General features: G+C 34.3%; 1 protein-coding gene across 1 annotated transcript in view; it reads left to right on the top strand.

The window, feature by feature from the left end:
* The first annotated feature begins 1138 nt into the window (after positions 1 to 1138).
* Positions 1139 to 14213, top strand: part of LOC148954818 (pseudouridylate synthase 7 homolog) — a 36446-nt gene continuing 23371 nt past the window's right edge. The window contains exons 1-4 of the mRNA XM_089105224.1: positions 1139 to 1306; positions 3109 to 3309; positions 5445 to 5550; positions 12921 to 13099. Of these exons, the coding sequence (XP_088961350.1) occupies positions 1139 to 1306; positions 3109 to 3309; positions 5445 to 5550; positions 12921 to 13099 (654 nt within the window). The remainder of the gene's footprint in view (positions 1307 to 3108; positions 3310 to 5444; positions 5551 to 12920; positions 13100 to 14213) is intronic.

The raw sequence follows: 14213 nt of genomic DNA, 5'->3' as shown, positions 1-14213 counted from the left end.
ATTGCAATATCGATTGTGATGATTTATTAGTTAGTGTATTAAATTAATAATGCTCGCGATGCAACGTTATTGAATTCTCCATGGACTTTTGTGTATCTTTTTTTTTTAGCTTCTAGAAGCTTATGACAATGACTTTTAGCCTATTGACATATAAAGGGGAAAACTTTTTAAGTGATAATCATACACAGTTTAAAAAAACTCCTGTAACTGTGATGTTACTTTTTTTTAGCTTATAGCTGATCAAGCAACGGACGTTGTGGATTACGAATGCTTACGGGAATACCAATATTATGACTTGTGAGTCACTAATTGTAACTACCCATTGGAATTTGTCGTTAATATTTTTTGGCTTATAGCTGATTAATCAAAGGACGTTGTGGCTTATGAAAGCTTACATGAATAAAATGATTATGGCCCGTTATTCTCAGATTGGTATAAATCCATTTTCTTTTGAGTTACAAATTTTTGTCTTCTCTCTGCTCTATACAAGACTCTTGTGGCTTCTGACATATAAAGGTGGTTCATTGATTAGTGCCCGCCATTCACCTCTAAAAACTAAAAAATTTACTTTGTATTACTTTTGTTTTAGCTTCTCGATGATTAAGCAAAGAACGTTGTGGCTTCAGTGCATCATTTTTTTTAGATTTTTTTTTTTTGCTTTGTACGGATGGAGCTGTAGAAGCTTCGGAGGACGCTCATTCGATGAGAAATACAAAGTTTTAGTTCCTTTATAAGAATCAAAAGTGATTGGAGGCTATACAGCTCCCTCTTCCGTTTTAGCTGCTCTCCTCCCAAAGACATCCAATCATAATTTTGAGATCACTATTTTGCTCAAAAAAGTCTAAAAACCCAAAGACTATGCCTCCGGGGTTAGCATGACGCCCGCAGCCCCTGGGACAAGGACTGCGCATATCAGTTGCATGCACACTTTAAACACACTATGTGGATGCAGGTTGTCAAAAGGTTATCACGAAAATTATCTGACAATATCTTAGGGTATTAAGCTGAAACTTTTTAGGGATATTGAACTACCTAAATACACTATGTGAATACGACTACAATAAATAACACTACATCTAAGGCTACGATTACTGCTAATACTGGGAGGACTGCTACTTCTACTGCTACTACTACGAATATGACTGCTATTGTTACGACTACTTCTACTGCTGTTAGGGCTACTACTGCTGCTAAGACTGTTACATCTACGACTACTACTACTATAATGGCTGCTATTGTTTCAACTGCCACTATTACTACTAGGAGTACTGCTACAACCACTACAAATTCTACGGCTATTATTAATGTGATTGCTACGACTACTGCTAATTCGACTTCCATGAACTACGGTTAATGCTATTACGACTACCACTACTGCTACTCCCACGGCTCCTACACACAAGAAAACTGAAAAAAAAGCTTTGCAAAAGCTCCTTCTACAACCATTGAAAAACATGTCAATTGAAAGAGAAGAAAACTAAAAAAAAAATAACTAAAAAAATAACAAACTTCACTGAAAAAATTTTCCACGAATGAGGTTTTTCAATGAAAAGTAAAGACTACATTGAACGTAAGGTGAGAAGAAATAAAGTCCTATGGTAATTCAAGAGCAAAATTAACAAAGTCGCTATCGATAAATAACTAAAACCCAAAACGAATTAACTACCACAAACCGGAATAGGCTAACCCCGCCTATACCTTCTAAAGACCAAAATATCGTTTGTGCTTTTCTTAAAACAAAATACTATTAATTAATTAAATTACTAAGTGATTAATTTAATAGTAAGTAATAAAAGTACTAATAAATAATACTTGCAATTTAATAGATGGAAAAATTGAAATTAGATGGATTGAAATAACTATACTGCTAATCAATCAAATTACTAAATGATGAATTTAATTGTAAGTATTAAAAGTACACGGATTTTACGTAGGTTATGTGGTAAATAAGTAGTAAAAGATGCAGAATCTCTTAAAATACAGGAAATTATGTAGGCCTTTTTTATCATGTCTGCGTAAGTGGATAGCACCTTTTCTCCGCGTAAGTTGTAAATATCCTACTTTAATTGTTTTTAGTATCTTTGGCATTAGTTCAGTTTTACTAATGTTGGGAATTAGCTAGTGTTAGTGTGAATTAATCAAAATTTTTTGGCGAATTACAAAAATTCCGAAAGAGATATGATTGGCTCAAATTAAGATTAGCCCCTCCCTTATTTACCGCCACTGATAAGAGTAATATTGGTTTTCTCTAGCACCATAACAAGAAGAAGGTCATGATGCAATTCGTGTCATAACACAATTGAATTAAAAAAAAAAACAGGTTTTTTTTTAACTGAAAGAAAGGAGCGACGTTAAAACTTAAAAGAAAGTAAAATTATTCCGTGTATGAGAGAGTTGCCCGTCCTCAATCCTTCATTGTTTATGCTAAAGTTTGGCTTTTTTCTAATTCTTTAAAAACGACTCCTGAAACCAAGGCCGTACCCAGGATTTTTTTTCGGGGGGGGTTTTATCCCAAAAAAATTTCGGGGGTGGGGGGGGGGGGGGTTACACAAAAAAAAACTCAAAAGACGCATACAAAATTTGTTTATATCCATTTTTGTTACGTTTTTACGACTCAGACAAGCATTTCGGGGTGGGGGTTAAAACTCCCCTACCCCCCGCTCTGGGTACGGCCTTGCCTGAAACAGTAGGGTCGTCTAATTAGAAAAAGAAGCTTGTTTTTAGCTTGTTCTAAGCTTAACGAGCGAGGGACTGACAGAGTCGCTCATACTGGTTCTAAGAAAGTACTCGGAAGTACTCGTCTTTGTAATCATATTTCTAGATGGGCAGAATCCTTTTAAGTAAGATCTCTATTAGCCAAAAAGCTGAATTTTCCTAATTTTATAATTTGTCCCGCCACGAAAAGGTGGACGGCTTTATTCCTAAAAGATTATTTTGGGTCAGAAGGGTAAAATTCCCTTGGGGGAAAATCTTTTTTGGGAGTATTTTTTGTTTAAATGCCTTTTTTAGTGTTTTGAAAAAGTGACATGTCCCCCCGCCCCTACTCCCTTAAATTTTGTGTGACTAAATGTCAGTGTGAATGTGCCTCAAAAGACGATTTTGTTCCAGGCTTGTAATTTAATTTTGGTATCTGATGACGAAGATCCAACTTTGCAGTGGGCCCTGCAGAGATGGCAAAGCCGAAAGGATGCCTATAGGGCTGTCAGACATCTTCTGAAGTTTTCGGAGGAATTGAGCACGAGAATTGAAGGCAGACTTTTGCTTGGACTAACAAAGTATAGAAAAGATTATGAAAAGGCGATAAATTCGGTGAGCTTATTTTTGAGTTGTGGAATTACTGAGGGGAAACTAGAATTTTTTTTTTTGTACCAATGCTCATCATGGAATGAGGAGGGGAGAGGGAGGGGTAAACAAAGAGAAATGAATGTTATGGATTTGTCGTTTTAGAAGGATTTTTTTATGTGCTTTGACTCCACAAAAAAAGTTTTCTTTGTGGAAAAGTCTCTATAAATCTATAATGAGAATTTAGTGGTATTTTAATTCAAAATTCGTGAAACCAATGTTCCTTTGACGTTTATCTGTGTTACATACATTTCTGCTATGTTAAAGTTGTCAAGACATATCTTTTTTCTGTTCGAAAGGGTTTTTTTGTTACTTTTTGGCTAAATATATTCAACAATCTCTTAATTTGCTTCATGACAGATTTTGCGAGAATTACTCCATTTTTCACATTTTTCTTTTCAATATCTTTCTGTAAAATCCCCCTCATTAATGAGTTCTAATACATTTAGCAGTAATTCTTAAATTAGTTAATATTTTTTAGTTTCGTTCTAGTACGTTTTAATGGGACCAGTTTTGTATTGTATTTGTATGTGTGTTTTACCTGTCGTCACATAAGCTGAATAAATGAAAAAATTACCATTATAACCAAGATTGATGAAAAAAACTATTGAAACGTAGATTGACAGTTTAATATATATTGATATTTATATAATATATATTGATATTTATTCCCGAAAGTCTCAGCAATTTTGCCTTTATAAGCGTAGAGAAAACGTTTAAAATGTGTTTTGTTTTCATTAAAGCTCAAATGATTCTCGGCTCTTTAGAAAGCATATGGGGTGTTAGTAACTATCATAGTAGTATTAGTCGTAGCATTACAATTAGTTCTTGTAGTCGTAGTCATTGTAGTTATAATAGTAGTCGTAGTAGTAGTCATAGTATTAGTGGCCGTAGTAGCAGTGGTTGTAGTACTTATAACAGTCGTTATAGCAGTAGAAATAGTACTAGTCTTAGTAGTAGGAGTCGTAGCCGTAGATGTAGCAGAAGGAGTAGTATAAAGCGTAGTAGTCATAGTAGTGATCGTAGTAGTAGAAGTCGTTGTAGTATCAGTTGTAGCCGTAGTAGTCGTAGTCTTAGTGGTAGTAGCGATAGTAGTAGTAGCAGTCGTAACGGTAGACACATACTGGTTTGTTCGTCATCCCCCTCTACATGCCCTGGAATTTTCAATTTAACACCCTAAGTCGTTCCAGAGATTGTTCTGGCAAGACCTTTTTACAACCTGCATACTTATGTGTTTTGATTGAGCTAACCATCCCCTTCAACATTCCCTAAACGTTTCACTTGTTTTTACCTTTAATTTTTTTTATAGCCTTTATTAATTCCTTTAAAGGCAGCAGTTATTCTGTACCGGTACTTCATTCTGCCCAAACACTCCTCCTCTGAAGTAGTTTTAACTAGTTTTTGTCACCTCAACGTAAAGCAGCTAGCATTAACAGTTCCTAAATAAAAAGGTTAAAGAGACATATTGAAAATGAACAGAAGAAAACTTTGAAATCAAGTAGGGTGAGTTCCAATGAACATGAGACTTCTTAAAGGTTGGATGAAAAATGAATTCCCGAGAGGTAAAGCTCATCATTCATCTTGATAGCATCATCTTTAAACATGATTGTACAATGCTTGTGGTATGATTTTGTGGAGCTTGAAGTGGAATAAAGTGGGTCATCCAAGTTCAACACCATTTTCTAACTCAAGGAGACTCGTTAGAACAAACAAGGAAGTATTAGTCGAGTCTTATGTTCTTTGAGTTGACTGTGTGGGTGTATTCAAAGTGGTTTGGAAGATAATATTAAGTTTCTTTAGTCCTGTATTATGCCTTTGTGAACGCCAGTCTTCATCAGATTGTCTTGAGACATGGAATTGCTAGGGGAAACATTCATAGAACTAATGTTTAAGAAGGTGAAAATCGCACCGTGCAGCAGCCCAAAGATTGCATATGCTTCGAGCTTTTAGAGTTGGCAAGTGATGTTGCAATGTTTTATCCAGTGTTACTTCGCTTATGTGTGTTTACTATAGAGATGTTTTTCTTCCTTTCAAGCATGGCATTGTCACCTCGCCATTTTTGCTGCTATTGCTCTAATTTTTTTTTTCTTTTTTTTCTTTAGCTACCAAGAAAGATCCGTTTGCAGTACTTGCACGCCTATCAAAGCTACATTTGGAACCAAGTAGCTTCAAAAAGGGCCCTTCAATTTAAGAATAAAGTTATACCTGGTAAGAACTTCTTCGCTTTTCCGAGCTTCTCCCCCCCCCATATATAATTAAATAGGACGGTATTTCAACAAGTCTATCTTGTACAAAATAATAAAAAAATTAACATAGCGAAAGTCGTGTTCTGTTGTTTCTAGCCCTTCAGGGGAATAAGGCATGCAAATTAGGGTGGAAGGAATAAGGAAAATTTCTCTCTGTAGATAACCTGAAGAGGGCGCTTCTGCATACATTTAATTTTATTTCAACGGTCTTTCAAAAAAAGGGAACGCCAGTCCAGACTGGCTTATTATGGTAGCAGCCTGATTAAAGTCAGAGGGAAGGGACTCTATAATAAGAAGTTGTGACTCTGAATAATTGAAGTGAGAAATTGGCTAAGGTTATAAGTTGTCTTGAGGGAAAAATGGGGATATGAAAATTTATTTTGTTATGTATTTAACGCTGATCTATTTAATTTTGCTGTTCTCCATTACTTTGCTTCTTTGGCAAACAATTCTTTCACTTTTTTTTATTAATAATTAAATATTTTCTTGTCCTAGCCGAGTGGTATATGCGCTAGACCTGAAATCCTTTCTTCGTTGGCAAGGGGCTCGAGTCCTGGTGTTGCTAATTATTTGGTTGGTAATTATTTGGTATATAGGTATTTGGTAATTATTGGGAACGAAGGTCAATGGCGTGACTTTGTAAACTCAGATAGACCTGAACCAGTTCTAAATGGGTGCATGGGGAAGGTAAACAGGGAGGGTATGTGAAAGCACAGGATGGCCGGTCCCGAACCAACAATTGCACTTCCTGGCTGAGGGAACAGGAAACGGAGATCAGCACAGCCGGTTGGGGCTGTAAAGTCCGGTGCCGTTTTCTTTACCTTACCTTTACCAGCTTATAAAAGAAACAGATGGAAACTGAAACAAAGTAAAAAAGGACCTAAGTTTGAAGCAAAGACTACTTGCTACTAAATAAATTTCCTCAGTTATTATCAGAAATAAGGAGGAGACTACTTGCTAATAAAAAGCGAGACTACTTGAATAAGGAGACTACAGAAATAAGGAGCGAAAACTACTGGCTATTAAATAAATTTCCTCAGTTATTATCAGAAATAAGGAGCGAAAACTACTTGCTACTAAATAAATTTCCTCAGTTATTATCAGAAATAAGGAGGAGACTACTTGCTATTAAAAAGCGAGACTACTTGAATAAGGAGACTACAGAAATAAGGAGCGAAAACTACTTGCTACTAAATAAATTTCCTCAGTTATTATCAGAAATAAGGAGGATACTACTTGCTATTAAATAAATTGCCTCAGTTATTATCAGAAATAAGGAGGAGACTACTTGCTATTAAAAAGCGAGACTACTTGAATAAGGAGACTACAGAAATAAGGAGTGAAAACTACTGGCTATTAAATAAATTTCCTCAGTTATTATCAGAAATAAGGAGGAGACTACTTGCTACTAAATAAATTTCCTCAGTTATTATCAGAAATAAGGAGGAGACTACTTGCTATTAAATAAATTGCCTCAGTTATTATCAGAAATAAGGAGGAGACTACTTGCTATTAAAAAGCGAGACTACTTGAATAAGGAGACTACAGAAATAAGGAGCGAAAACTACTTGCTATTAAATAAATTTCCTCATTTATTATCAGAAATAAGGAGGAGACTAATTGCTATTAAAAAACGAAAACCACTTGCTATTAAATAAATTTCCTCAGTTATTATCAGAAATAAGGAGGAGACTACTTGGTATTAAAAAGCGAGACTACTTGAATAAGGAGACTACAGAAATAAGGAGCGAAAACTACTTGCTATTAAATAAATTTCCTCAGTTATTATCAGAAATAAGGAGGAGACTAATTGCTATTAAAAAGCGAGACTACTTGAATAAGGAGACTACAGAAATAAGAAGCGAAAACTACTAGCTATTAAATAAATTTTCTCAGTTATTATCAGATATAAGGAGGAGACTACTTGCTACTAAATAAATTTCCTCAGTTATTATCAGAAATAAGGAGGAGACTACTTGCTATTAAATAAATTGCCTCAGTTATTATCAGAAATAAGGAGGAGACTACTTGCTATTAAAAAGCGAGACTACTTGAATAAGGAGACTACAGAAATAAGGAGTGAAAACTACTTGCTATTAAATAAATTTCCTCAGTTATTATCAGAAATAAGGAGGAGACTACTTGCTATTAAAAAGCGAGACTACTTGAATAAGGAGACTACAGAAATAAGGAGCGAAAACTACTTGCTATTAAATAAATTTCCTCAGTTATTATCAGAAATAAGGAGGAGACTACTTTCTATTAAAAAACGAAAACCACTTGCTATTAAATAAATTTCCTCAGTTATTATCAGAAATAAGGAGGAGACTACTTGGTATTAAAAAGCGAGACTACTTGAATAAGGAGACTACAGAAATAAGGAGCGAAAACTACTTGCTATTAAATAAATTTCCTCAGTTATTATCAGAAATAAGGAGGAGACTACTTGCTATTAAAAAGCGAGACTACTTGAATAAGGAGACTACAGAAATAAGGAGCGAAAACTACTTGCTATTAAATAAATTTCCTCAGTTATTATCAGAAATAAGGAGGAGACTACTTTTTATTAAATAAATTGCCTCAGTTATTATCAGAAATAAGGAGGAAGCAATTCTTTACTATTTTTTCTTAGGCTATTTGTTTTAGCGATTTTTGATCCACGTTTATCAATAAGTTACTTTTCTTCATCTTTTCATTTGAAAATAGAGATTATCATTGCTACTTAAAGTAAAGTGACGTTGAATATGGGATATGGAAACGTACGAAAAAGATAAAACAGGGTTGAATATGAACATAAATAAGCTAAAAATATATGACAACAAACAGTTTTTGAAGCTAGAGTTTTTCTTTGAAGATGTAGTTGTCTTTGGGGATCAGCAGAATGTTAATGTTTGATTATTTATTTGCAAAACCGGTATCATATTTGACTAATTAGTTTTTCTGATCGGTTCAACGTGGCAACACTAACGTAAACTTAGAATTACCCTAGAAACTACTAATTTTGAAGAGTATAAGAAATTTTTTTAGTAAATCGTGGTTTTCGGGTATGGATAGACTTGAGATGGGTCAAAGGGGTGAAAAATGTTTTTTTACGCCGTTGATACTTCCGAAAATTTTTAAAACTTGAACCCTTCTTGTCAATGTTACTTGTACTGTCGACGGTTAGACCAACTTCTAATGGATATCCAAAAGCCAAAAATATAAGGTCCTGAATCAGTAATCGTACTTTATTTGGTTTATCCCCCCCCCCCTTCCTTCCCTATAACCCAATCGGAAACCAAACTTTAAATTGTTTTAAAAAATAGGTAGCTTCTAGAATTCATTAGGGATGGGTCTATTACTGTGCAGACTTTCTTCTGTACTTATTTCAGTTTCAACTCACATAGTTTGCATAATGCGAAATATTTTCAAGTTTGCATCTAATTAGCTAATTAGATGCTGCTTCGATTAGGAAGTTTAAATATAAACTAGCATCACAGGATTGGTCACATCTTAATAACTATGAAGATCCTAGTCATCAAATGAACAAATGGTATGGTCAATTAACTTCACTGCTTTGTTCAAGTTGCTCTAAGTACAACAGTCGAGAAAAGATGAAGCAGAAATGACGCAGTAAGTTTTATACTTTCGATTAGGGAAGGGGGCAGTAGCCAAACTCTTGTTTGCAGTGATTTCCGTATGTGATCTCCGTATTAGTGATTTCCGTGTTAGTGATTTCCTAATTTACATATTCAATTTATGTTTTACTGTTTTAAGACTTATTTAATCATTCCTATGATTCTTTACTAAATTTCTGTTCGTTTTGGGTTTCATTTATTCTTTTATATTAATTTCTGTTCGTTTTGAGTTTGAGTCATTATAGGAATTAAATAAAAAAAAACATGTTTTTTAAACTGAAAGTAGGGAGTGACATTAAAACTTAAAACGAACAGAAATTATTCTGTTCGCACCTCCTCAACGCCCCGCTCTTTACGCTAAAGTTTTTATTGTTTTAAAAAGCAGAGTTGTGAGAAAAAGTCAAACTTTAGCGTAAAGAGTGGGGCGTTGAGGAGGGGGCAGCACCTTTCATATACAGAATAATTTCTGTTCGTTTTAAGTTTTAATGTCGCTCCTTACTTTCAGTTAAAAAAAACTTGTTTTTTTTTTATTTCTGAAAGTTTTTGAATTAATGCAGCTTTGATTTTGGCTCACCGTGCATGAATAATTAAAGTTAAATTTGTATATTGATTTTTCTTTATTTTTTTGGCTGAATGGCTTTCTGGAAATTTTGATCCGACGTAACTTACGAATTAACTTACGTAACGAACTTCTATATTCATATATTTTTATTACGTATATTAGGGGGTTCGCCCCCTAGTCAATACCTCACTCTTTACGCTAAGGTTCAATTTTTTTCCAATTCTTTAAGAATGACCCCTTAATCGTAAAGACCATTAATTAGAAAAAATAGCTATGATGAAAGTACAAAAAAAACTTTAGCATAAAGAGCGAGGTAATGACTAGGGTGCAAACCCAATCATATACGTTTATCATATCATATAAATTCATATATATATATATATATATATATATATATATATATATATATATATATATATATATATATATATATATATATATATATATATATATATATATATATATATATATATATATATATATATATATATATATATATATATATATATATATATATATATATATATATATCATATAAATTCAATCATATAATTTCTGTTCGTTTTAAGTTTTGAGGGCTGCTCCTTACTTTCAGTTGATTTTTTTTTTTTTTTTCTGATTGTTTTTTTAAATAATGCTGGGAAATCCGGTGCCCCCTTCCTAGCCATTTTTCTTCCCCCGTGAAAACTTCCTCCATGGAAAGATCCTCCCACGTAACCCACGACCCCTCCCCCCCAACTTCCAGAAAAAATCCCCCCTGAAAACATTCTTTATACTTCCCAATAACCAATACTATATGTAAACATTTGGCTAAGTTCATACCTTGCAGACCTTCCCCTGGGGACTTTGGGGGATTAAGTCATCCTCAAAGACATAGTTATTGTATTTTCGACCATGCTGAACAAAATGGCTATCTCAAAATTTTGATCGGGTGACTTTGGGGAAAAATGAGCGTGGGAGGGGGTCTAGTTGCCCTCCATTTTTTTTTTCACTTAAAAACGGCACTAGAACTTTTAATGTATGTTCGAATGAGCCCTCTCGCAATAGTCTAGGACCACTGGGTTGATACGATCACCCGTGGGAGAAAAACAAACAACAAATAAACACGCATCAGTGATCTTTCTTCTGGCAAAAAATACAAAATTCCACATTATCGCAGATAGGAGCTTGAAACTTCTTTAGTGGGGTTCTCTGATACGCTGAATCGGATGGTGTGATTTTCATTAAAGTTCTATGACTTTTAAGGGGTGTTTTCCCCATTTTTGAAAATAATGCAAATTTTCTCTGGCGCGTAACTTTTGATGGGTAAGGTTAAACTTGATGAAACTTATATGTTTCAAATCAGCATAAAAATCTGATTCTTTTGATGTATCTATCGGTGTCAAAATTCCGTTTTTTGGAGTTTCGGTTACTATTGAGCCGGGTTGCTCTTACTTACAGTTCGTTACCACGAACTGTTTGATATGTTTCTTCTGATCCCTTACTTTTCTTTGATAAACTTCTCTTTTGGGGAGTTTTTTTTTAAATTAATTTCTGTTCGTTTTTTATTGCCAAGTTTCAAGGTTTCCAGTATTCCCATTTCAAAATTTTTTTTTTTTCAAAATCGAGTTTCATCAAAGCAAAAAAACATCATCAGTGGTACATTTTTTATTTATTTATTTTTTAAGGAATAAGTGTTTTTTCTGAAAATAACCTTCAAAATTTAGTTTTTTTTAATTTAATTAAAATTAAACTTAAAATTAATGTTTTAGTTTTTTGTTCAAAAAATTTAATGTCAGAATTTATCTTTTTATAGGAATTAAATGTTTGAATTTTAAGTTGTAAATAATTTACTATACCGATTTTTTTGTTTTTAAGAATTTAGTAATGATTTTTTGTTTTTTCCATGTTTCTGATCGCTTGTTTAGACTTTTTCAAGTTTGTGTTAACGTTTTTACTCCTGTTTTGTGGTTTGAACTGTGTATGTTGTGTATGTTGCTTTGATGATGCTTCCTCGTCGTTTTCGTGGGGAGTTGATTGAAAAACTAAGACTTTGTATGACTTATTTTGCTAATTGGGAATTTTGTGAAAAAGGATTCTTAGCCTTTCTTGGGAGGGTGTTGTTTGAAACTTTGATATGTTCAGTTCGCTAACTTGAGCGAACTGAATGATATTTCATATACTTTCATTGTTCGCTGTTTCGTAGTTTCTGTGGTATATTTCTTAAAATTCCGAAGGTGTATGTTGGCCGAAACTTACAATTTGGGATGTTTGCTTTGGTATTTCGTGATTTGAATTGTCTAAAGTATATGATTGGGATGTTTAGATTGCTAATTTGGACTTTTCCAACTAGATTTCTTGAGCTTTCGTAGGTGTGTTGGATTTGAGATGTTTAGTTTGGTATTTCTTGTTTTGAATTCTTTGTACTGTCTTTATCTATTTCGAAGGTGTATTGTTCGAAATTATTTATTTGCTATATTTCATGCTTTGACTTGTGATATTGGGTTAGGCTAGGTTAAATAAAGCTTACTTACATTACCAAAGCTTTAAGTTCGGTTAGCTGCATAAACCTAACGTGAGTGTGAGTGAGAGTGGGTGAATGAGTGTAAGTGAGTGAATGAGTTTAAGTGAGTGAGTGGGTGTGAGTATGAGCTCCCGTGTGATTTTGAAAGTTTGGAGGGCTGTGTCAACTCGGAAGGCATCGTTATATGGTCTTCGGACTATTTAGAACAGAATGGCTATCTCAAAATTTCGATCCGATACATTTGGGAAAGAGAAGGTGGGGAGGGGGATTGTTGCCATCTGATCTCTTTTGACTCTTAAAAAGAGAACTAGAACTTCCAATTTCTAATCAAATGAGCCTCCTATAAAGTTTATACGGCCATTCGTTCGATATGAAGTACCTCTAAAAGAAATAAATAAATAATAAAACAATGAAACCTTATGGCCTTCACTATATTCAACGCAATTGCGTTGCCTCTAATCTTAGTTTGTGAAATTATCAAAAGATATATTTAATAAACAGAGAGGTCAAAGATATTTCTTCAGCTTACTGCTTTTGTCATCGAGAAGTTAAGTTGCCTCTTAATGATTTGGATTTTTTTTTATTCATTTACCTTTTCTTTTCTTTTTTTTTTCTTTTTTTTAGGTGATCTCGTTTTTTTTTTTTTTTAGGTGATCTGGTCTTGCCTTTAGACGATTTTGATATTCAAGAAGAGGGCCTAATTGAAATGGGCAACTACGAAGAAAGACTGAAGGCTCCTTTCTACCTCCTTGATGAGGAAGAAAGAAATCACGAAGAAGCAGAAATGAAGAAATTAGACCTTTTGGCTAGGGAAAAAAGTAAGATAAAGGTATGCTAATCATGTTTCTTCTCTAAAACAACTACACTTTGTTCTTTAGAGGCTATACATAGAACCAGAGAAACACATAAGGAGGAAAGGCCGTATCCAGGGAACCGGAGAAATTCATAAGGAGGAAAGGCGTATTCATAAGGACGTATCTGGGGGGATCATCGGGTATTAACCCCCCTCCCTTCCTCCTGAAATGTTTGTCTGACTCATAAAAAAGCAACGAAAATGCATGTAAATTATTTTTTTATACGTTTTGTTAAAAAATTTTACCCCCCTCCCCGGCCTATAATAATGTTGGATACCGTCTTGTAAGAGGAGGTGGTAAGCTGAGCAATTTTGTTCAATTGTCATACTCACAAGGTCTACAGGAAATTTAGAGGGTTAATCGCTTTTTTGATCGTACAGGTCCCCGAACTAGATGTCTTAATAAGGGCTCAGCAGATTAAATCTGCCCTAAGAACCATTCTAAATTCTCCCCCCCCCCCGCCTGCATCTCGCCCAAAATTTGGGGTAGACGGTACATTATTTTATTCCCGTTTGTATGTTCTGCTGCTTTTACCCGCTCAGTTCCTGCTTATACTTGACAGTATTTTGTAACAGTCTCCAGACCGTAAATTAAACTCTTCAAATTGTAGTCTATGAAAATCATTTGTTTTGTTCGATAAAAAGAACATCAAATAATAATAACTGTACTATAAAATACAACTACTTACTACTACTACTAACAATTCACTGTGGCACCTAGCCGCCCGAAGCTAACAGAACTGCGCATGCTCCTCCACTTCTTCATGTTCAAAGCGTCAGTCTTTATTCCCCCCCCCCCCGAAGTTCCAATTTCCTTTAAATCCTTCCTTGTGACGTTTTGTTCCTGCATTCAGAGACAACCTGCAAATCATCTGACCCCATATAGATGGTCAAAAACCACCATTTACCTTTCTTTCAATATTTCACCTAAAAAGTGGGACGGAACCACGTTTGTGTACCGCTTATTGTCTTATGTATGGTCAATTAAACGGGTGCAAAAGACTATCCTTAGACAACTCTTGTGGAAAGTATGGAAGAAATCTTAATTGGCCTGTCTATAAACACATAAATTTGGAGTGGAGGATATTTG

Source organism: Artemia sp. Qi Xiang Cuo, chromosome 2, assembly GCF_049724085.1.
Source record: "Artemia sp. Qi Xiang Cuo chromosome 2, ASM4972408v1, whole genome shotgun sequence".
Classification (NCBI taxonomy): Eukaryota; Metazoa; Arthropoda; class Branchiopoda; order Anostraca; family Artemiidae; genus Artemia; species Artemia sp. Qi Xiang Cuo.
The sequence above is the reverse complement of the archived record's forward strand: the minus strand, read 5'-3'. Positions and strand labels throughout refer to the sequence as shown.